Below are 23,791 nucleotides of genomic sequence, written 5' to 3'. Positions count from 1 at the left end.
AGTCCGAACACGACGGACGCTCCCCGCACGGGAAGCCAGGGCCGCCGGGCCGCGCGCCCCAAGTCGGAACCCGGCTCGAACCCCCAGCCCCTCAGATTCCGTTGAATTGCCGGAGCGCCCTCCGCGGGTATGACTGTCCTGGAGCGGCAGCCCCTCCGCGTGAAAGACCTTGACCGCAGCCCCTTCTCCAGATCAGATTCTCCCGGTTCCTCCTACCACGCCCATCGCTCGGACAGACGGAGCCAGCCCCGAGCCAGTTCCCGCGCGCCGCGCCCCTGTTCAAAGTGCGTGGGCGTGGCCCGCTCGGAGCCTAGCCAATCGGAGTCCGCGCTCCTCCCGGGAGGCGCTCCGGACCAATCACACCCTCGCGGGCGGGAGGCGGGGCGACGCAACTGTCGAGCTCGCGCAGGCGTGGTGCAGGCTGGTCGGCGCCTCTGCGCTGCGAGGGACGTCAGCGCAGGTAAGAGAGCGGGTGCTCCGGCTCTTCTGCCGAGAGGCCGCCCGCGGGGGTCTGCGGGGTGGGGGTGGGGGGGCGGCTTTCTGCCTGTCGGGGGACCGTCCTCTTCTCCGACTATCGGCTGTGGAACGGAGGCTCTGGATGTCTTGACAGCCGTGGAGGGCGCGCGCCGCCGGCCTGTCACCCTGTCCCCCGGCCGCCCCAGCCATCTCGCTGCCACCACCACGCCCCAGCGGCCTCCCCCATCCCTTCCAGGCATGCCCCTCCCCCCGATGTCCCGCCCCCTCCTCCCTCTCCCGTAGACATTCTCCCTGCCGGCCCCCCACCCCCGCCTCCTCCCTGCTCCCTCAGACGTACCCCTGCCCCCCCCCCGACACTCTGTGACTTTTGCATATTTGTTTTATTGTCATTGAATCCCAGTGTCTGCTCACTGAGAAAAAGTGGTAAGGATCAGTATATAAAAATAGTGGTTAATTACCTAGTAAAGTAACTGGTTCCAGAGATGATGGTCTTAAAGGTGTGGCTGAGGAAATTTAGAATAATTTACATGAATGACTGTTGTAGTGTAATTGATTCTATTTAACATATTAATTTGCCTGTAGTATTACTAATTCTGTTTAAATATTTCTGAGTGTGTCAATTGTGGAGGAGCAACAGCCCTGGAGATTAGAAGAAGAACCAAAGGATGCTTTGTCTTTGCACCCCAGTTCAGGAGAGTACCTTGACCCAACCAATACACAAACTTAGTCACCTTTAAACATATGGTTAAGATAGATGCCTCAGTTTAAGTTTATGATTATCATAAGTTGCTATCGTCCTCCTAACTACAATCTATGACCACCAGGTAATCGTCTGATTATAATTAGTTTTCCAAGTAGGAATAACTTAGGGAGAGAATATGTGGAGTTAAAAATTTTACTGTAGTTTTACAAATCAATAAATTGACCTTTTAATTAATGTTTAAGTCTTTGTGAGTGAGCTTGGCATGAATTAGTACATCTAAGCCCTATCAAATCTAGGTTTACTGCCAAGTTGAAGTTTTAGACGACAAAACTGAGAACCAGATCCTGAAATGTGACCTTTTCCACATATAAGTGAGTGAGGTCATACAGTATTTGTCTTTGACTTATTTCACTTAGTATAATGCCTTCAAGGTCCATTCATCTTGCTGCAAATGGTAGGATTTCCTCTTTTTTATGGCTGAATAGTATTCTATTGTGTATACATACCACAACTTTAGCTGTTCATCCATTGATGGATGTTGTTTCTGAGTCTTGGCTATTGTTAATAACACTTAGAACATGAGGATGCAGATATCTTTTCAAGTTAGAGTTGTTTCCTTTGGATGTATTCCCAGAAGTGGAATTGGTGAATCACTTTCTTTCTTTTCATTGCAGAATGATATTCCATTGTATGGACATTCCCCGTTTTGTTTATACATTCTTCAGTTGACAGACGTTTGGATTGTTTCCATTTTTTGGCTATTATGAATAATGCTGCTGTGACCATTCATGTACAGATTTTTAAGTAGATATGTTTTCAGTTCTCTTGATTATATACCTAGGAGTAGAATTACAGGGTTATAAGTTACTCCTTGTTAACTGTTTTGAGGAACTGGCAGACTGTTTTCCAAAGCAGCTCCATCGTTTTGCATTTCCACCAGCAACATATGAGGATTTGTGTCTCCACATCCCTCACCAACACTTAGATGCTGTCTTTTTGGTTATAGTTATCTTAGTGGTTGTGAAGGTACAGCTTGTTGTGGTTTTGATTTGCATTTCCCTAGTGACTAATGATGTTGGGCATCTTTTCACGTGCTTATTGAATTATTTGTGTATCTTCTTTGGAGAAATATCTATTCAGATCCTTTGTCCATTTTTTAATCAGGTTGTCTTTTCATTATTGAGTTATTTATATGTTCTGGATACAAATAAGTTCCTTATCAAGTGTATGATTTGTAAATGTTTTCTCTCCTACTGTGTATCGTCTTCTCACTTTCTTTTTTTGGCTGTGCTCAGTCTTAGTTGCGGAGAGCAGGGGCTACCCTTTGTTGCCTTGCGTGGGCTTCTCATTGCAGTGGCTTCTCTTGTTGCGGTGCGCATGAGCTTCAGTAGTCGTGGCACACAGGCTTAGTTGCTCCACAGCATGTGGGATCTTCCCAGACCAGGGTTCGAACCCACGTCCCCTGCATTCTTAGCCACTGCACCACCAGGGAAGTCCCTCACTTTCTTCCTTCATGATGTTCTTGAAGCACAAAAGCTTTTAAGTTTAATGAAATTCAGTTTATTTTTTCTTTTGTTTCTTGTGCTCTTGGTGTCATATGTAAGAAGACTTTGCCCAATGCAAGGTCGCAAAGATTTACTCTTATGTTTAATTATTTTTCCATTTTATCTCCTTAATTTTTGCCAGATATAGAATTCTAAGTCAACAGTTTTCTCTTTCCATATTTTAAAGATGTGGTTCCACTGTCCTCTGGCATGCATTGTCTCTGAGGAGACATTTGCTGCCTTTTTACATTTGTTCCTCTGTACATAATATGACTTTTTTTTCCTCCTGATGCTTTTTAAACTTTTTATCACTGGTTTTCTGCAGTTTAATAAGGATGTGTCTTGGTGTTTTCTTCATGTTTCTTATGCTTGTGGCTCCATGAGCATTCTGAATTAGAAATCAATAGTAAATACAACTCTGAAGCTCTTCATGTTTGAAAACTGAGAAATCTGTTTCTAAATAAATTACAGAAATCGTAATGGAAATTAGAAAATTTGAGAATAGAGGAATAAACATTCTACATATCAAAACTTTGTAATGCACTGGTACTTAGGAAGCAATATGTCAGAATTGAAAAGATAACTCTATACAAATAAATGTAAAACAATGCAATAGATAAATTTGTAGAAAAATTTCACTTGCCAAAATTGACTCAAGAAGAAATAGAAAGCTTAAATAATGCTGTAATATTTAAAGAAATTGGATTTGTAGTTTAAAATCTTCTCACATTGAAAACGCCATTACCAGGTATCATTCTGTCAGACATCTTAGAAACAGATAATCGCCCAGACTCTTCTATAGGATGTCAAACTAACTCATTTCAGGAGGCCAGCTTAACTTTGATAACTGATAATGAAATTAGGAAGGAAAATTATAGGCCAGTTTTACCCATAAGCAATAGTGTTGAAAGTTTTTCCTCTAAGGTTAGGAATAGGATAAGAATACCAGCTGTCAGCTCTTTTCTTCAGCATTGTACTGGAAGTTATAGCCAGAACAGAAGACAAGAAAAAGGTTAGAAGGGAAGAACTGATTATTCATGGATGATATATGTAGAATTACCAACCGCAGACCGCCTCCCAAATAGATTCATCATTAGCATTATTAAGTTTTGGTTAAAAATCTACTGTATTTACATATATCAATAAGAAGTGGGGAGAAAACAGAGTTTTAAAAAAGATAAAAATATAAAGTACTTAGGAATGAATCTAACAAAAGGTAAACTCTTTATAGAGAAAATTATAAAACTACTGAAGAGCGTCCAGAAAGACCTGAACACAGCATGCTCGTGAATTGTAGGCTCACTGCCATAAAGACGTCAGTTCTCCCAGAATTGATCTATGCAGTCAGCGGAATTCCAGTCCAAATCACAGCAGCTTTCTGTGTGTGTGTGTGTGTGTGTGTGTGTGTGTGTGTATGTATTTGTAGACTTTTTAAACTGTTCTAAAATTCATATGGGAGAGCAGAGGACTAAGAAATAACCAAGGCCTTCCTGAAGAAAAAGAACAAGGGGGAAGAACTCACCTTCCCATATACCAGGTCTTACTAATAATAAGCTACAATTAAAGCAGTGGGATATTGGCTGAAAGAGAATACAGTTGACCCATGAAACCCGTTCGATAATCCCAAAACAGGGCCATCCGTACATGTATGGAAATTTATGCCAGCATCAGCAGGGAGGGGATGGACTTTTCAATAAGTGGGACTAGGACACTTGGCTTTTCACGAGGGAAATAATTCAGACTTGGGCCCCTACTCACACTATACACACAAACTGATTGCTAGTGGATCAAAGACTTAAATGTGAAAGTATCTAAGTTTGGGGGTAAGGAAAATTTTAATACACAAAAGTGTAAATATTAATGTAATTGATTACATTAATATTCTGTATTTGTCAAAAATGTCATGAATGAAGTGTAGAGACGGCAGCAGACTGGGAGGTGGTGTTTGACTCACCTGTGTAGCCAGAGGTAGCCAGAGGGGGGAGTAGGGCTGAGAAGTGAGGAGGGGCTTGTTTTCGATGAGAGAGGTGTTGAGCATGTTTGAATGTTGATGGGAAGAAGGAAAGAAGATTGGAAATACTAAAGAAAGATGAAATTGACGGAGTGGACTCTGAAGGGTTGAGAAATACGTGGATTCCAAACTACGTGGAGAAAACCCCAGACCTTGAAGCATTAGTTTATAAACCTCTCGTTGGAGTGATGACTGTCCCCCGTCACTGCCCTTGCTCTCCCCCCACAGCTAGTACTTGACCATCCATTTCTCTGCTGGGCACCTCAGGACGCAGTGGTGAGCAAAGCTAGACCCAGGCTCTGCCTCAGTAGTTAATTATTATCAGTGGAGACAGACATTAATATAAAGCATCTAGAGTTTTTGTAGAAATTTTTGCATTGTTTTATACTTTATGTTCTTAGATGTGTTTGCTTGAATAGATAACTAGAAGGAAATAGAAAAAACTCAGACTTCCTTCTCAGAGTAGAGATTAACATGAGGAGTTTGTCCTTCAGTGAATTGCAACCGTGTGCTAAAAACTGGGGTCACTGTTACTGACCCTTTCGTGGGTGCCCCTTTTCTCCACAGGGATCTCAGCCAGCGTTGAGTGTGGCGCCAGGAACCGTGTGTGGGTGATTCTCCCTGGGGTCATGCAGAGAGCGTCCCGTCTGAAGAGAGAGCTGAGCCTGCTGGCCGCGGAGCCGCCCCCGGGCATCACATGCTGGCAGGATGGGGACCGAATGGAAGATCTGCGAGCTCGTAGGTGTCGCACCAGGCGTGACGGGTCACAACCCTGTCAAAGGTGGTGCTGAAGTTTGAACACCTGTGTGTTCTAAAGTAGGGGACAATTGCAAGGTCAAAGTGCCCAGCCATCTTTCTACCTAATTTGTTTACATTTATAAAAGGTTTCCATGACATTTTTTCTTTGGCCTTTGATTCCATCTTTTACTGATTTGTAAGCCAAGATCTGGGTATCAGCTTTGAAGCAGTGTTAGTACCAAAGCTCACCTTCTCAAATATCTGTGAGGCCAGATGGGAAACATAAGTGTTCAGAACGCTGCGTTCCAGCCAGAGCAGAACTGCAGGTTGTATGTGATCTGAGGCCAGCGTTGTCCACCTTCTGTTTCGATCTCCTGTGTATTCTTTGATTGACACCAACTTTGGGTACACTGGTACATTGCATGGGGACTTGTTAAGCCCTGAGAGAGTTTCTGTCCCAGACCCAGCTGTTCCGTTAGGACCAGACTTCATTAGGTCCATGGGGTGTGGCAATTCAGATCATCTGATTACCTCTTGACGTTTTGTTCTTTTTTTTTTTTTTAAAGAGATATTAGGTGGAGCAGACACACCTTATGAAAAAGGTGTTTTCAAGCTGGAAGTTAACATTCCTGAGAGGTCAGTGTGAAAACTATATCCTAAATTTCCAGGGTAAAGCGCAGTTACTGGAAGACAGAGCAGTGTCGTAGGGTGTTGAATGCAGGAGTTGAAGTACCTGGATTTTAATCCTCGTCTTACCGTGACTTAATGTGACCTTGGGCAAGTTATTTCCGGTCTCTGGAGTTCGATTTCTTTTTCTTAACACTGAGCTGGATCACAGCTAGGCCTCACCCCCACCCCACCCCCTGCCCGTCACTGTAGTAAAATATACATAAAATTGACCGTCTAAACCGTTTTTAAGCACGTGGTTCAGTGGCATTAAATGCACTCACACTGTCATCCAGCCGTCCCCCTCATGCATCTCTAAACCGTTTTTAAGCACATGGTTCGGTGGCATTAAATGCACTCACATTGTCATCCAGCCGTCCCCCTCATGCATCTCCAGAACTTCTTCGTCTTCCCAGCCTGAACCCCCGCATCCATTAAACACTGGCTCCCATGGCACCTGGCAGCCACCCTTCTCTCTGCCTCTGTGTTAAGGCCCCTTTTAATCCAGGTCTCCTGTAAGGCTGTCATCAGGGGAGTGGTAGCTGTAGTGTAGTTTGTGATTTGTAGATACCTGTTCACCAGGCCAGGCTTGTTACAGGTCCTGAGAGAAGCAGCTCAGTAATCACGGGGGGCGTCAGTTCTGAGACCGATGGGGATTTTCCAAATGCAGTGTATAAATCAAAATTGGATCCTGTTTTTCAACACCCATCTGTAAAAAAACAAAAAAGGGAAAATTGAGGAAATCTGAGTGGTAGATGATACTGGAAAATAATTTTTATATTTTATTCATAGGTATACTGATAGTTTTGCAGCTCTATAGGAGAGGGACCTTATTCTTAGGAGAGACATGCTGAAGTATTTAGAGGGTGAAGGGGCTTGATCCAGGTGGTGGGTATAAGAGGGTTCTCAGTACTATTATTTCAACTTTTCTACTGTTCATAAATTTTTGTAATAAAATTTGGCAAGAGCAAAGGTTTGCCTCTCAAAGGCTGTCGTCCTAATTAGTCACCAGCAGCTGTTTATAATGTAAGAAGCAGTATTTCAGTAAAACTTCCATACTCTCCTGTGCTTTCAAAGGTACCCATTTGAACCTCCTCAGATCCGATTTCTGACTCCCATCTACCATCCCAACATCGATTCTGCTGGAAGGATTTGTTTAGATGTTCTCAAGTTGCCACCAAAAGTGAGTGGTGGGAGCAGGGCCAGCTCTCTTGCCTGCCGTGGCCCTCGGCTCTAAAACTTGTGTTAGAGAAGCACGTTCTTAGGGCCGCTGTCTGTCTACCTGTCTGCCTAGGGCGCCTGGAGACCGTCCCTCAACATCGCAACCCTGCTGACTTCTGTTCAGCAGCTCATGGCCGAGCCCAACCCCGATGACCCGCTCATGGCCGACATCGTAAGCGCCCCTGGCCCCCTGCTCGCGGCCTGCTTTCCCCACGCCCTGCTCTCCGTTGGGGAGGCTCGTGTAGCGCCTGCAGCTTGGTTACCAAGTCCCTCCTCTCTCCACTGACTCTCTGCTTCCATCTCAGTCCTCAGAGTTTAAATACAACAAGCCCGTCTTCCTCAGGAATGCCAGGCAGTGGACAGAGAAGCACGCGAGACAGAAGGTGGGGTGTCTGTACAGCTCTGATTGCGCTCCTGTTGTTGCTCTGTTAAGCGTGAGTGTGTCCCTGTGTGTGTAAGTGTCTATTAGACTTGCCAGGTTCGTACTGGACACTAGGATGGCCGGTTGATCTTCTCCTACCGCAGCCTTCTACATAATTATTCAGCAGATAGCTCAACCGGCTGGAGGGTTTCCCAGCACCCACGACACCACAGGGCAGCCGAGGTCTCCTGTTTAGGCCAGAAGGAGCTCTTTGCAGGAGAGGGGAGGGGCGGGAGGAGAAATGGACGTGGAGGAAGGGAGAAGGAGAGACGTCCCCGTTTTACGTCCACAGTTCCCTCATTTAACAGAAGGCAGAGTTCAGGAGCAGGGATGAGCACACGGGGGTTTCGCTGGGCTGCCCCGCACTTCAGACTGAGCCACGAAGCGGTTAGTGTCACTTGTGAGAAGAAGTAAAAATTAAACAGTACAGAGGATTGGGGAAGCTGGTTTCGGAGAGAATGTCCTATCCAGGAGGCAGCAGAGAAGGACCTGGGAGAACAGTCGGTGTGAACCTTGTGCTCTGCCCCGCCTGCTCCTTTCTAGGCTGATGAAGAAGAGACGCCTGATAACCCCCCGGAGGCGGGTGACTCAGAAGGGCACAGCGAAGCACAGAAGAGGAAAGCCAGGCCCCTGGGCGGCGTAGAAAAGAAATTCTGCCCTGACGTTTAGGGTGGGGTTTGTCCTGGCCCGTCTCAGTTAATAGGTTCTTTGCCAGCATGGTCCAATTTGCTTCCGTTTCTGGAATGTTTTTCTTTGTATTTGATGACATTATCGTTTTTATATCCTGTGAAACAGACCTTGTGTATTTATATGTTCTGCTCTACATTGATTCTCTGAGTGCAGTTTGTTTTATTTAGCTCATACATATGTGTCCCCAAACTTGTAAACCTGGAAAATAAATAATCATCTAGTGTTGAGTGTGTGTTTATCCTGAATGTGTGTCTGGGAGCAGACCGGCCAGAGAGCGATACAGTAAGAATGTGAGAGTATCTGGAATTGTTTCCCTTCATTTTGCCCACTCACCAGCATCACTCGGGACACTGAACGATGGACGTGGGGGCCAAATAGCCTCAGCGACAGTGCGGTGGCCGTCACGCTTCCGGGATTCTAGGTGTTCAGAAGTCCTAAACACAGTGTGGGGATGAGGTAATTACCCTTCTGTTAACGTTTCTCGCAGTGTGCACTTTCTGTGACTTAACTTACGTGGCTGTGGTATAACTTTCGTTTGTTCAACAAATAGCGACTGAACACCTGCTGTGTGCCAAGTGTTTTAGAATAATATAATGGTGAGAAAATCAGGCATGGGGTTAACCAGATAATCGTACAGATTTACATGGATTTTCACAGTCCTTTCTGTCTCTAGCTTTATTTCACGGCAAGTACTAAGGTGCAAGCTCGAATCCCTGCTCGTGACTTTACAGTACACTTGGGCCTGTGCTTATCATTCCGTTTAGATGACGGAGAAAACAGATTTGGGCGGAAGTCGGCTGAAGTGGAACGAGGTGCCGAGTGAGAGCAGATGTTGGGGCCGCCTAGGCAGAGAAGGAGACTGTCACGTCCCGCCTGTATCCCAGGCTGGTAGTCCTGTGCCAGGCTGGGCACCGTGCACGCAGAGTGCATGCAGTGAGCAAGCAGTTTCCCTTCATCCGCTGCGGAACCGCCCTGCGCTCGGCAGTGGCCTGCCTTAGAGCACGAGCGGTAGCAACAGACGACAGCGTCAACCGAAAATGTAAATTTCCTCTGTGTCCCCCCCCACCCCACTTCATAAATTTCCAACTTCTACATAATTCTTGAACCCATTTCTCAAAATCAGCTACTGTTCTCGTTAAAGCCTAGGAATTAATTTTGTTCCAGGCTTGTCTCCTATACTTGGGCACATTTAAGTCAGATTTGGGGTTTCTAAATGCAATTAGTATATCAGCCAGGATGCTTTCAGCTGTGAGATCCAACTGGCTGGTGATAATACCCGGGAAGTTCTCTGCCCTATTTACCGGGAGTTGGGGCCAGGGCGGGCGTCTGGACCGGTGGTTCAGAGGCTGTGTCTCTCGCACCTGCCATCCGTCCTCACTGTCCCCTCCTTCAGCTTCTTCCCCTCCTGGAGTGACCACCAGCAGCCCTCAGGGTCATGTGTTTCTTGTTCACATCCAGCGGCAGTGGAAAAACCAGCCGCTGTGGCAGGGAGACACCAAGTGCTGATGGTGTCGATGCAGGTACAGGCCAGGTGTGAAGCGGGATGGCCTTAGGGGTCGTTGTGGGAAAGGACAAGCCCCCTCGACAGCTGGCCACCACCAGGTCTCTCACCTGCACTGCCATCACGGCCGGTACCTTGTCCCCTGGCCTCCAGCCTGGACCCTCTGCGGTCCATGCTCCTCACAGCAGCAAGAACAAATTCAGATGATGAAAGAGCCAGACTGCACCTCCTCCTAAAACCCTCCAGTGCCTTCCCTCAGCCTCCCCTCCCCGCACACCCTCCGCTCTGTACACCACACTGAGCCGCACTGGCCCCCTCCAGTCTCAGCACACCAGCCCGTCCGGCCTGTGCCGTCCCCCTGACTCTACCTGACTACCTGGATGGTCTCAGCCCACGTAGCTGCCTTGGGATGCCCTTGTCCGGCCCCTTGGAAGGAGCCGTGGCCATGACCTGGTGTACCTCATGGCCCTGTACCCGTCTGCCAGTGTGTCCACTCCAAGTGCTGGGACATAGTGGCCACAAGGGCCTTGGCACTGATTGCAAGAAATACCAAAGCCAGGAGTCATTAATTAGAAGCCATCCCTCCATCTCTGGGTTAACAAGTACACGGGACTTGGGCAGAGAACAGAAGTGAGAAGAGGGAGATGAGGAAGCCCAGCCCCGCCTGCAGCCCAGGGAAGGATGGAAAAGCATCAAAAGCATGAACACGGGTCCAGGAGACCCTGGCCGGCCCAGGCCCCCAGAGCCCTGCTCAACCTCTCCACGCTTTGGGTTTGTCCTGTAGAAGCGGGGGACAGTTGTGGGGACTGACCGGGGTACTGCACCCAGAGCGCCGAGCACGGGGCCGACCCCGCGAGCTTAGCAGGGGCTGGGGGCGGGGACGACGGGCCAGCCACATAAGGCCTCAAAGCGCTGCTTGCCGGGACAGGCAAGCTACGCCGTTCCCCCGAGTCGGAGAGGAGATGACGTGACTGATCCCAGAGACACTGCGGATTCCAAGTATCCTCTCCTGCTGCCCCCGCGGCTCCCCAAAATCTAAGTAAGAACAGATTTACCACCCACCTTGCGGGCTGAGACTAGGTCTTTACCCTTCGGCTGCGGCGGGAATTCAGCACAGACAAATAAAGCCCCTTTCCCAGCCAAGTTATTTTTCCATCAGCCAGCAGCTCCCCGAGGTTGCCCTGTTTAGGTTGGGGCAGCCTGGGGGAGGGAAGGACAGGGGCGCGCTGCCCCCGGGCTGACTGGCCGCTGGGAGGCTTGGATCCCACACAGGGAGCCCGGACAGCTGTGACAGGTGGGGTGGTGGGCGCAGGTCTCTGTGCCCAGAAGCTACGCCTGCACTTTCTCCTTCTGTCCAGTCAGCATGGCTCCTGCCGGGGCCACCGAGCGCCCATCCGCCCCAGCTCTCAGCCTCCATCAGGTGACAGGTCCCCTCGGTTTCTCCCCCTCGTGGGCTTGCCTCTCCCCCGACCCCACCTCCCACTGGGCCAGACCTCCGTCCTCCCACCCATCGCTGCCTCCCTTTAAGCAGGACCTTGCAGCTCGGCTTTGGAGAAAGGCCTGCTGAGCCGCTTTCCCCCAGACCCCCCCCAGCAGAGGCAGTTGCCCTGGGGGTGAGCTTAGTCTCGGGGTTCTCTCCAGACCCGGAGGTATGTTTGAGACCCCCTGCACACGTCCTCTCTGGGGAGCCCCCAGCTTCCCCCGGCTGACAGCTCACCAGCCACCTTGGCCCGTGCCAGGGGACACTCCTCTCTCATGGCCCAGGGTCCCCGGCACCGTCACCCATGGACCCCTGCGAACCCACAGCCTTCCTGCCGGGCTCCAAGCCCAGGTTGCCAGCCTTCTTCTTAGGAGCGGCTCCTCCGGGGACCCTTCCTCTTCTGTGTCAAGTGTGCTCAAGGCTGAGCCGGAAGACAGCTCAGAGCCCCAGTTTCTCGTTGCTTTTTGGATTAAGTAATAACATCTAACATCTCTCAAGTACTTACTAGTGTCATGAACTAAGCTAAGCTCTTTACATGAAAAATCTCCTTTAATCTTTTCAATAACCTTCAGAGCTTAGGTACCATTGTCATTTCCATGTTTCTGATAATGAGACAGAGAAGTCAAGTAAAACTCAGGACTGCGGGCTGTCAACGGAAGGTCTGGGAGTTGAACCCAGGCTGGACCAACTCCACGACCCCACGTACCGACTACACAGACACTGTTCTGCCTTTTGTGCCTCTGCCCCTCGGCCCCGGGCAGCTGTGGGGCCGTCCCTCCCCGACCCGGTGAGGAGGGGGCGTGGATGCTCCCTAAGGCGTGTCCCCGTGCTGCCACCTGACGGTCCTGTGATTCTGTAGCCTCCTGTGAGCTCCCATGGGAGAGCCTGCAGGGGTCAGGTTCAGGGAGGAAGCCAGGAGGCTGGTCTCCTGCCCCTCCGCCCTCACCCTCCTCCACCCCTCCCCCTCTGCCCCGCGGACCCCCTCCCAGCACCACTCTCCCCACCTGACAGCCCACCCCGCCCACCCTCCTTGCCTGTCCAAAGCCCATTCACGGCTGCCCTCTTCCCCCAGGGGTTGCTAAGAGGTGAGTGGGTTTACTCCAGGCTTTGGGCTGGGGGTGTTGAGAGAGGGGTCTCCTCTAGCCGAGCGACAGATCTCACACTCGCACCCGAGCAAAGGAGTCATCGCTTCACAAACCGAGGGGTCCAGTCACGCTTCCCCCAGGTCCCTGGGAGCCCCAGAGATGGAAGCCCGTCCTCGGACCCGACGCGGTGGCAGAGAGAGAATAAGCCGAGAAGCCGGAGTCACGGCCACCACTGGACCCGGAGCCGAGACCCCTGCAAGCCGCATGCATTAGGGGGCGGTGGAAGCAGTTGCTGAAGTGTTCCCAGAAGGAGGAAAGCGGCCACTGGGCCAGAGCAACAGGCATCCCAGGCACAGGCCCACCCCAAGGAGAAAGAAGCCACAGGGCGGAACTTCAGCCACTGTGGTCCCTCGGAGGGCTGCTCCCCAGACAGAGGGGCGGGCACGCGGTGGCCCTTGGTCTCACCGCTGAGGCGTCTGCGGTTCTGCCTCCTCCTGACGAGGCTGTGACAACAGACCCGGGGCTGAGTGTCAGGGTGGCCCTTTGCAGGGACGGGATGGCTTAGCTCCCATCCCCCTGCCAGGCGGCCCCTTGAGAGTAGGGTCTGCTTACATGTACTCGTTTATTTTGATTCATTTATTCTTTTATATATGAGATACTTTACTGGTTTTTTTTTTTTTTTTTTTTTTTTGTGGTACGCGGGCCTCTCACCGCTGTGGCCTCTCCCGTTGCGGCTCTGGACGCGCAGGCTCAGCGGCCACGGCTCACGGGCCCAGCTGCTCCGCGGCATGTGGGATTTTCCTGGACCGGGGCACGAACCCGTGTCCCCTGCATCGGCAGGCGGACTCTCAACCACTGCACCACCAGGGAAGCCCCACCTTTTTTAAAAAAAGTCTTTTGGCTGTGCCCAGCGGCATGTGGGATCTTAGTTCCCCGACCAGGGATCGAACCCGGCCCCCTGCGGCGGAAGCTCACTGTCCTAACCACTGGACTGCCAGGGAGGTCCCGGCACTTTTTATAAATTATTTTAAAATTCTTTTAACAGTGTTTGAGTTTGAGATTATTATTCCCACTTTCTACATGGGGAAGATGATTAACCTGACAAAATTCAGTCAACTAGTAGATGGTTTAGCTGGGATTAAACTCTAGCAGGGCCCCACAGACACACCAGTCCACACACTGCCCTTCAGGGGACCAGGGTAGGGGCCTGGCCTGAGTGGTCAACCTGTGATTTGGCCTGGTGGAGAGAAGGATACCCGGCTAGTCGGATTCTCACTCAACCTCTCAGGACGTTGCCTCGGAAACCCCAAGAGAAAACAAGGCCACCAGCCCAGGAGCTGAAGCGAGGGATGCAGGGTGGGGCCTCGAGGGAGAGCAGGGCTCACAGGGAGGCCCCTGGAAGCAGAATTTATGAATAAACACAGACTATTCGTCAAAAGGAGCTATGAGGTCAAGAGAAGATGTCGTGACTTGTAAGTGGCCTTTGACCCCGCAGTTCCACTTCTGGGAAGGTACCTCACGGGTCTACGACAAGTGCAGTGAAGGACACACCATCCCAGTCTGAAGAGAGGGTGGGGGAGAAGATTCCCAGGGCAGAAAGCAGGCTGAGACGGTCAGCCAAGGACAGAAAAGCAAGCGGAGTATTTGGGGTTTGCAGTGTCAGGAAGGGTCCAGGGTGCTCAGAGTCTGAGGATAGAAACCCCATGGCTCGGGCATTCTCTCTAACCCAGTGCCAGGTGCACAAAGGCACTTAAATCTGGGTGGGCAGGGTGACCCCCCCTAGGCTGTGCCCCGACGCCCCAGAGCCCAGGGCACAGGGCACCCTCCTCTCTCAGAACAGCCCCCGCCCCATGCCCACAGACCCACCAAAGAGAAGAGGAGAGGGGCCGGGGGACCCGGGGGCTTCACTTCACTGGTGCTTTTTTTTTTTTTTTGCTGTACGTGGGCCTCTCACTGTTGTGGCCTCTCCCGTTGCGGAGCACAGGCTCCGGACGCGCAGGCTCAGCGGCCATGGCTCACGGGCCCAGGCGCTCCGCGGCATGTGGGATCTTCCCGGAACAGGGCACGAACCCGCGTCCCCTGCATCGGCAGGCGGACTCTCAACCACTGCGCCACCAGGGAAGCCCACTGGTGCTTCTTTATCAGAAGGATCCGATCAATATTCACAGCTCGGCGAGCCCGGGGCCCACCCGGGCGGGGTGCACCAGCACAGAGGCCAGAATGGGTCAGGGGTCCCACGGCCGGCGCCGTCCTCACCTACTCGGGCCTGCGGAGAACCGTCGTCAGTCCTCCCCACTCCCCAACCCTGGACGGGCAAAGCTGGGAAGGAGGCTCGAAGCTTGAGGTGGAGGGGGCACGGCAAAGGGAAGGCCCCGCCTGAGGCTCTGTAACCGCGGCCTCGCACCCAGCCCTGAGCTGGGTTTCCTCACGGTGTGGACAGAGCTGCTCAGGACCCTCTGCTGCAGGTGGTCCGGGGAGGCAGGTGGGCACCGTGGGTGTTCCACAGCAGCACTGTCAGAGGCCAGGGTGGCGGGAACCAGCATCTTCACCACCACGGCCCCGGGACGGACTCTTCCCCGTGGGCACCATCTTGGAATATGTCATCAATCCAAGACAAAGGCATCTACATGCATTGAATTATTTGGCTTTTGATGTTGAGTTTAATCGATGATATACCTATCTTCATAATCTTCTACTGATCACAGCGGAGAGAACCAAGGATTGACGCAGACTTGCAGGAAAGCCAGGCGAACACGAAGAGACTTTACTTCGCCTCTCGTGTTGGGTGAATGTACAACATCTACGAGGCTTTTGAATAGTAAAAAGAGTTCCAGGCAAACACCTCTCCTCCAACCAAAAGGTGGAGCCCTGGCCAATGCCCAGCTGGTTGGGAACAGAACACAGACAGCGGTGGGGCTGCCCTCGAGCTTGCAGCCCTGAAGCCCCAGCCCCTCCTCGTGGGAGAGGCCAATGCAGGTACGGGTCCCACGACTCCTGGGCTCCAACGCAGGGCCGTCCTCCCCCTGGCCCACCCAGCAACAGCTCTGACTCCGAGGGGACGGTGGCCACACAGGGAGGGGCCTGGACGACCTCCCAGAAGTCGAGGCTCCCGAAATCACACCCCCTTTGCTGTCCATCCCTGGGGCGTCTCGGAGAACTCCTTTCTCACATAAGAGTCACTGCTTCTCAGCACCAGAGCAGAGCAACCTGCTTCCACGAGAGGCCCCTGATCAACCCCGGGAGGTGCAGGGACCGGGGTTCTCACGTCACCAGCTGACAAATGAATCCACCACCACCGAGCGCCTGCCGGGGCTGGCCCTGTGCCTGGGCCCTGGGGCTCTTCTGTGGCACCAGGGCAGCACGTCTGGTTTCAGAGCCTGGCCTCTGACTTAGAATGAGATCGAAAATGTGCCGGTTCCACCGTGGTCCCCACCTCATCCCTCCACCCCACCTGGTGGCTTTGGCGACTCCTGTGAGAATTTCCACTTCGGGGGGAGGGCAGGGAGACAGACACTGGGCCGCAGGCCATGTAACTATCAATAGAAGGACCTTCCCAGGTCGTCCTAGGAGCAGAGGCCCTAGGGGGCTGGCTCAGGACCACGACAGCACTCGGTGAGTGCTGGGTCCTGCTGGGTCCCGGATTCCGACTCCCATCCCGACGTGGCAGACATCGGGGTGCCGTGGACAGGTCTCACCCTCTCCCGAGCCCTGGCTCTCACTCCTCATCCTGTATTTGAGGGCAGGGAGGGGTGCCCTGGTAAAAAGTAAGGGAGGGAGGCCACGGCGGGAAAGGCAGAAGGTCCCAGCCAATCTGGGGCGCCCAGGAGTCCCAGGCCTGGGTGACGCTTCCTGCAACCCAACATGCAACACAAACATCCCCCCAGGCGCTGGTCAGGGGCTCCCTGTGCCCCCTAGAGGGCAGGGCCTGGGGGCACACAGGGAGGGGCCCGGCTTGGGGCAGAAGATGGCAGATGGCGAACCACAGGAAGGCAGCCGGCAGCCAGGGACCCTCCATCGTATGAGGGCGGAAGCTTCTCTGGTGGCTGGGAGCCCTTCCACCTGCCCGGTGCCGGGGTCTGAGGCTGGAACACAGGGCAGCAGCCCGCTCCCCACTCTTTTCAGGGCAGGACAACAGAGACAAGAAGGCCACATCTGGTTGACAGGGTCCAGCTCCCAGGACCGGGCTTTTAAGACTGGTGGCCTCTTGTGATGTCACCAGGTGGTGCAAAAGGGGGCCCCTGGGAGAGACGAGGGCTGGTCTGTGAGGTGCTAGTAGATATTCCACGAAAACCCAACCGGCAAACCAAAACCTATTGTTCAATAGTTTGGGGAACTGGCTTAAAGCAAGTTCAACAGATCTCACTGCTGTGGGATTCTCCTGCCTCTTTGCCACACTGACGTGCACCCTGAATCTCTAAGAAACGGGCACAATGTCCTATTTTCAGAAACTTGTTTTCACGGGAGTCTTTTGAGCGGCATATTCAGGACCAGCGGGGCACAGAGCACGTGTGCATCCAGTCCCGGAGCAAGGGGAGAAGCCCTGGCGGCCCCTCCTTGGTCCCTGTGCGGTCCCCTGTCCGTCGCACCTGATCCTGGGCCGCTCGGGCCCCCGCCCCCGTCACTGTCCTCTGCTCCCCTCATTTACCTTAAGCGGACAAACGTCCAGACCTCTGGTCCTCAGCCTCAGACGCGACAGGGAAGAGGCCAGAGCAGGGCCGAGGGGAACCCAGGCCAAGTACACACGGTGGTGGCCTGGGAGAGCGCGGGCCGGGGGCGGGGCCATCTGGTGGGGTTTATTTTACAAGCAGCGTCCTTCACGGAGGGGGCGGGAGGGGAGGGGCGTAGGGGAACGGAGAGGACATACGTTTACAAGTGTGAGGCCGAGGCAGAGCCAGACGCCTGGAAGGCCCCCGCCCCCGCCTGGCCCGCCCCCGCTGGCACGGCCCCCTCGGCCCCCCGCGGCTGTCCGCCGTCCACGGCGGGTGGCCGGTTCCCAAAGCGGGTTCCCTCTGGCTCCGCAAAGTGGCTGCCCTCCGGCCGGGAGCCCCCGGGCTGCTGGCAGGGGGCGAGGGTCACGGAGGTGAAGCCGTAGGTCTCCAGCCCGGAGGGCCGGCCCGCCTCGGAGGCCTCCAGGATGAGCTCCACGTCCGAGAAGGCCACCAGGGCCTGGGTGGAGTCGCAGGAGCTCGGCTCCAGCTGGCCGGCGGCCGCCAGGGCAAGAGGCCCCGGGACCCCCAGGCAGGGCCGGAGCCGCCGCAGGTCCTCCCGGAAGTGGGGGCTGAAGAGCAGGTAGAGCAGGGGGTTGAGGCAGGCGGGCAGGGGCAGCGCCAGAAGCAGCACGGACTTGACGGCCTCGGGGGTGACGGGGACGAGGCCCAGCGCGGACGCCAGGCTCAGGAAGGCCACGGGGCAGTAGAGGAGCCCGTCAGCGAAGGTGAGACGGGCCACGTGGCGCACGGCGGCGCAGTCCCACACGGCCTCCAGCTCGGCCCCGGGCAGCTCGCAGGACAGCCTGACGTAGGCTGCGGCCACTGCCAGGAAGCAGGAGGCGTTCAGCATCGCCAGCGCCGCGGCGAAGCCCAGGGCGGCCGGCCGGCCATCGGGCGGGGCGTACGGCAGGCAGAGCGGGGAGGCCCCGTACTCACCCACGGAGGCCAGTGGCAGGGCGGCCGCCAGCCCCGCCAGCGCCAGGCAGCCCAGGGCCCCCGCGTGCAAGCTGCCCGGGGCCAGCGCCTTCCCACGGGCCCGCACGCAGGCCACGGCCACGCTGCAGTGCACGGCGGCCAGGGTCAGCAGCAGCATGGAGGCCTCGGAGCCCAGCACGGCCAGGAAGCCCACGGCCCGGCAGCCCGGGCCCGACTCCCAGCGGGCACCGTACTCCGCGAACCGGCCGAAGGTCAGCGCGTCCACCGAGGCGAGAAGGCCGCAGGAGAGGCCGGTCAGGGTGTTGGCCCCTGCGATGGCCCCCACCACAAACTTGAACGGGGGCAGGGGGCCGGGCCCGGCTGTGGACAGGCTCAGCAGCACCAGCCCGTTGCAGAGCACGGAGAGCAGCACGGCGGCCCACACGGCCAGGCGAACGCCCCAGCTCTCGAAGAGGTGCTCGCAGGGCTTGAAGGGGCCTGCGGGAGAGAGGACCACACTCTAGCCTGGGGCCGCGGGGCGGACACGGCCTCATCCATCTGCAGGGCAGCCCTGCAGGCCACCAGGAGTCTCAGGGCTCCTGGTGGGTCTGGGAGAGGAGCAGAGGGGACACAGAAGGAGGGCTTCCTCCACGAGCTGCAGGGGGTGGACGCCAGCCCAGGACACGGAGGCGCAGACACGTTGAGAAACGCACACGCGGTACAGACTAAGGCAGCACGGACCAGCCTTGGGGAAACATCAGGCAGAGCAGCCCTCCCCACGGAGCAGCGTCCAGAGCAAGGAAGAGACAGGCGGGCCTGGAGGAGCGGCCAGGGCAGCAGCCCTAGGGACAGGCTGGGGCCAACCCGCAGAGCGGCACCCAGGACCCTGCCACGAGGAGCCTGGCCAGGCGGGCTCTCCCTGGTTCCTCGGCCACATTTAATGCTCACGACTGGGTCAGTGTTGGGGGCAAAGCCTACTGAGAACATCAGAGGGCAGGTGGCCCCTGGGGTTTTCCCATCTGGTTTTGCACTGGATGGCGGACAGCCTGGCGCTGTCCATCTCTCTCCCCAGGCCCTGTCCTCAAAGCACCTTGTAACTTTGGACCTTTGTTCCTTCATCCATCCTGGCCTGGACTCCTGTTCTTCCATGTGCGGCTAGGCGGCCTGGGCACTTGAGAGGATTTGTGACAGCTATTTTTTAAACACTTTTTTTTTCTGATTACCAAATAACAGATGTCAATGGTAGGAAAATTGGAAAATGTAACATGGATTGAAACTGCTTATGATCGCTCCTCACAGAAACTCATCATTTTGCTATGTTTTCTATCAGTTTTAAGAAATACATATATCCATATAGATTTTTTTAAACTAAATTGGGACTTTACTGTAGATAGTTTCTCATTCTCTCTCTTTTTAAAAATTTATTTATTTGGCTGCGTTGGGTCTTCGTTGTGGTGCGCGAGCTTCTCATTGCGGTGGCTTCTCGTTGCGGAGCACGGGCTCTAGGTGCGCAGGTTTCAGTAGTTGTGGCTCGTGGGCGGCTCTAGAGCGCAGGCTCAGTAGTTGCAGCGCACGGGGTTAGTTGCTCCGCGGCATGTGGGATCTTCCCGGATGAGGGACTGAACCCTTGTCGCCTGCATTGGCAGGTGGATTCTTAACCACTGCACCACAGGGAAGTCCCATAGTTTCTTATTCTCTTTTTTAAGTTAAAGTTTTATCATGCACGCTTTCCCATATTGTTACATTACTGAAAAACACGTTTTAGGTGTCTGTGCAGTGAATATGGGCACACCGGAATTTATTTGGCCATTTGTATGTGCTATTGTAAAAGTGAGTGCAAGTTAGATTTTGTCTTTTGGAGCTTCCCCTTTTACGTCATCGCTGCTGATCACCGGTTTTCAGAGGCCGCGTGAACACGCACCTGTGCCTCCAGGTGCGCTGGTGCGCTTGTCGCTGCGGGCACTAGAGGGCGCGCTACAGCCGCGAAGCGCGGGGCGCGTGTGCTGCGGCGCCTGGGCGGGGCTGGAGAGCCGGTGAGAGGGACGCTATCCGCTGCCTTCCACTCGTCCGACGCTTCCCGGCCCGGCTCCCGTGGCCGCTGCTGCCTCCGGGGTGGCCTGGGGCTTCACGCTAAACACAGAGGCTGGGCTGGACCAAAGGGGAATTTTCTTTGTTTCCTGACAGCAAGATGGATTTAGCGGAGACTGAAGGAGGCTTCCTCAGCCGTTAAGGAGCGGACAGTGCTGGAAGGAGCCCCCAGGGACACCCGGTGTTTTAGGCCCGGGAGAGCTTTACCTACGAGAGGCGGCACCCCTCCTGGGATGGAGTGGGGAGGGATGCAGAAGGGGGCCTTGCAGGGTTCCTGCTCGAACTCTGCGGGTCTCAGACGAGCCAGCCCCGCACCCGCCCCCTGAGCAGTGGGGTCTCTTCGCTGAGAGAAAGTTCCTACTGGCTGTATCACCGCTGGCGACTCGTAAATGTCGCTTTGACTCCCCTCCCCTCCCCCGCTCCCGCTGCCCCCAAGCAGCCACCGAAGGGGGGCGACAGCCCCTTCCCCGGGAATGACAGAAGAGGCTGAACTCGCGGAAGAGCGGGGGCTCCTGCAGCGGAGCAGGACGCTGTGGTCCTCCCCACACCCATGTCCTCCGCCTGCCTCTTGTCGCTTTTAACCAAAGTAAGTTTAATTAGAAAAGTGAGAAAACGCAGAAGCAAAGGAAAGAGTCAAAGGACTAAATAATAATAGTCATTGAGCAAAGTCAAGGGCCTTCAGTCCGTCCTCAGGGCTGTAGATAATATTCTGAGCCATGTCCTTTGAGCTGTTTTATAGATGCTGAAACCCGCCCCCGCCAGCTGGAAGAAGTTAACTACATGATGACCAGGCTGTAGCCATGACCTAAGCTGCCACAGTTCTGAGAACCAGCCTGAAGAAATGGGAACAAACCAACCCTGGAACTGAAGCCTAACTGTACTTAAAACAATCAAGATGACGCTGATCAGACCACCGATGACCAGTTTCAAGATGACCGTCAGAGCTGACTGTGCTGTCTCTGCATGTAGCCCCCTCCCTCTGCCTGTACATCCCTGAAACTCCCCCGTAAAAGCTCTTGCCCACTGATTGTCGGTGGGGGGAGTCGGCCGTTGGACATGAGTCCACCCTCCCCCTCCCAGGTTGCCAGCCTCCAAAGTAAAGCAAACTTTCCTTTCCACCGACCTTGTCTCTCAAGTATTGGCTTTCAAAAGGCGAGCAGCTGGACCCCACTTTCCGTAACGCTCCTTCCCCAGTCCCTGCCCTCCCCACCCCGAGGCACCCCTCTCACCTGGAACAGGGCTGCACTGGACAGTGGGGTGTGGCCTGGGGTCCTCCACCTCCAGTTGGAGCTCGTCTGGGTCCACATCATCTGAGGGGAGACCAGAAACTGGCTCAGACCCTGGTCTTGGTGTGGGTCAAGCCCCACCTTTCTCCAAAACCCCACCCCTCTGAGATGTTGTCCCGACTCATCTGCTGGGCACGGGGCCTCCCCGCGGCCCTGCAAAGGTTGTCTACCCTCGGGGGCAAACCTCTGGTCAGATCCCTGTTATCCGCCTGTGGCCCTCAGACACCGAGTGCCCCCATGTCCTCCCGGGCAGCTGCACAGAGTCAGGGGAGGCTGCCCTGCTGGTGGGGGCCCTCCACACGGGCCAGCCCACTGCTGTGACCCCGTGTCCGGCTGGGAGCCCTGCACACTGCAAAGGACAGAGCAGCGAGCAGGATGCGCTTGGAGGACCAGGGACGGTGACGACAGCCGAGCTGCTGGGGGTGTTGGACTCGGAAAAGGCAGGGTGAGGGGAGGAAGGCCGTCCTCAAAGAGCTGCCGGCCTGCAGGCATCACTACACCCCGACGTGCTGATGGTCCCAGGCAGCAGAACCAGCATCAACAGACGCGTCACAGAAGGAGGCAAATCATGATCCAGAGGGAGAAGTTCTGGTTCTTCCTACACAAAGAAGCTCCCACCATCAGAGGTCACGTGTGCTGACCACAGAACCCTGTTGCTGGGCGTTGGGCACAGGCGGGGGGTCGTGTGGGACGAGACGCGGCCCTGCTGTCGAGGAGCCGTGGGCATGCACGCTGCCCCCACGAGGAGGTCACCTGGCGCCAGGGCTGGGGCTCCCCCAGCTCTCATCCTCCAGGCCCCGCGCCTACGGAGTCCTCACCAACCCTCCCCACAGCTGCAGGAGGCAGGCCGCCCCGGGCATCATCGGACACGTGAGGAAAGCGAAGACCTCGCCTTGGGTCTCACAGCCAGTGAGCGACAGAGCGGAAGTCAGACCGAGCCTCGCTGGGCCGCAGAGCCAAGGTGGGGGGACGGGGAGACGGTTGGGGGAGCTTTACAGATGCACACGGTGTGCGTAACTGGAGAGACTGGAGCAGGAAGTCTCCAGTGTGAGAAGGCGCTTCTCTACTGTGTTAGCAGGTAGACTAGATCATCTTTAACCACCCTTCCAATTCTAAGTCTAGGCTCTTCGATTCTGTTCGTCTGAGAAAGGCGAATCCCTTGTTAAAGAAACTCCAAAACGTGATTGAATCAAATGGCATTATTTTCCTTATTCGCTCTTGTGCTGTTCCTTAAACCAGGGCCTGCAATCTCCACGGGGGTGGACATCTCAGGGCCCAGAAATTCTTTAAGGATATTGAAATGATAAATGATAACTAAACCAGTTTATAGTTTATAAAGACGAAACTCTCTTTTGCAGCGATAATTCATCATTGGAAGATCCCCCTCGAGGCTTGCGGGATCTTAGTTCCCCGACCAGGGATTGAACCCCGGCAGTGAGAGTGCAGAGTCCTAACCACGGGACCGCCAGGGAGTTCCTGGGAAGTTTCTGGAGTTGGGTTGGGGTAGGCGGGGGAAACTGCCTCTCCTGGAAGGTTAGGGAGCCGGGCCAGTGGGCTCTCCACCGTGTACAGGCCAGGCCCAGGCAGGCGACCGTTTGTCACACTTATCCCCGCCTTCAGCTCACATGTCTGCTTCCTGTGTGGAGCCTTCCTCCCACTTAAAGGGTAAACAGTTCAGTTGGGAGCTTTCCCTGGAGGCAGGGAGGCCCTGTGGAGCTGCCCATGGCCTGGGCACTGTTGGGTGGGCAGGGGGCCGGGCTGTGCCCACAGCCTAGCATTCCATCCCTCGCCACCTTTCCCGCTCTGTAGAACGGAGCTCAGCAGTGCTTGGAAATCAAAATGCACGGATGAGATGCAAGAGCTGAGGCCCGTGGACTCCGTCTGAGGCTGTAAGGTCACAGCCAAAGTGCTAAGGACCGCTCTTCACCGAGGGGGATGTGGGATATGGCTGTAGCGCGGCCCTGGCCCCCTCCTACGCTCAGCAGCTCCTCAGGAAGTGGGGCCCGGCCCTGGTGCCGCTATGGCAATGGCCGCCCACCAGCCCGATGCCCTGTGGTTCTCCCAGACTCTGGCCTGGTGGAGTTTCACCTTCAGGAAGGAAGGTTTCCACTCCTATCCATGCGGAGTGGACGGCAGACACCCAGACCGCCCCAGGGAAGCTGCTGCCCCTGCTGGGCCTCACACTCTCCCGGGAGGGCTCCAGTCCCCTTCGCCTGCCCACAGCGGCCTCCTGGGCTCCCAGCTACACTCCTGCGT

At 54.6% G+C, this 23,791-nt stretch overlaps 2 protein-coding genes across 11 annotated transcripts in view; one reads left to right on the top strand and one right to left on the bottom strand.

Moving 5' to 3' along the window:
* The first annotated feature begins 26 nt into the window (after window positions 1-26).
* On the top strand, window positions 27-8,698 carry UBE2T (ubiquitin conjugating enzyme E2 T). 3 transcript variants are annotated; one of them, XM_049707012.1, is made up of 7 exons: window positions 27-460; window positions 5,303-5,462; window positions 6,041-6,109; window positions 7,217-7,322; window positions 7,434-7,532; window positions 7,666-7,794; window positions 8,325-8,698. In XM_049707012.1, the coding sequence occupies exons 1-7, from the start codon at window positions 130-132 to the stop codon at window positions 8,448-8,450; spliced, it is 1,020 nt and encodes a 339-aa protein (XP_049562969.1). In that variant the 5' UTR covers window positions 27-129; the 3' UTR covers window positions 8,451-8,698. The 3 variants fall into 3 exon arrangements, with proteins under 3 accessions (XP_049562969.1, XP_033271889.2, XP_004285436.2); XM_033415998.2 differs by having other exon boundaries at window positions 30-460; window positions 5,303-5,473; window positions 6,040-6,109; XM_004285388.3 differs by having other exon boundaries at window positions 34-460; window positions 5,303-5,473; window positions 6,040-6,109; window positions 7,666-7,743.
* Window positions 1,359-23,791, bottom strand: part of LGR6 (leucine rich repeat containing G protein-coupled receptor 6) — a 111,508-nt gene continuing 89,075 nt past the window's right edge. For 4 of the 8 annotated variants that reach the window (XM_004285411.3, XM_033415987.2, XM_049706941.1 and 1 more), the window contains 2 exons: window positions 21,479-21,559; window positions 14,518-18,659 (listed from right to left, as the gene is read on the bottom strand). In XM_004285411.3, coding sequence (XP_004285459.2) covers window positions 17,404-18,659; window positions 21,479-21,559 — 1,337 coding nt within the window. In that variant the 3' untranslated portion in view covers window positions 14,518-17,403. Of the gene's footprint in view, window positions 3,181-6,710; window positions 6,849-8,804; window positions 8,906-9,772; window positions 18,660-21,478; window positions 21,560-23,791 lie in introns of those variants that run through there. The other 4 variants (XM_049706924.1, XM_049706930.1, XR_007476049.1 and 1 more) reach the window with 3 other exon arrangements.

The sequence above is a fragment of the Orcinus orca genome, chromosome 1 (assembly GCF_937001465.1).
Source record: "Orcinus orca chromosome 1, mOrcOrc1.1, whole genome shotgun sequence".
NCBI classification, from domain to species: domain Eukaryota; kingdom Metazoa; phylum Chordata; class Mammalia; order Artiodactyla; family Delphinidae; genus Orcinus; species Orcinus orca.
Note: the sequence above shows the minus strand (reverse complement) of the source record. Positions and strands in the feature narration are given on the sequence as shown.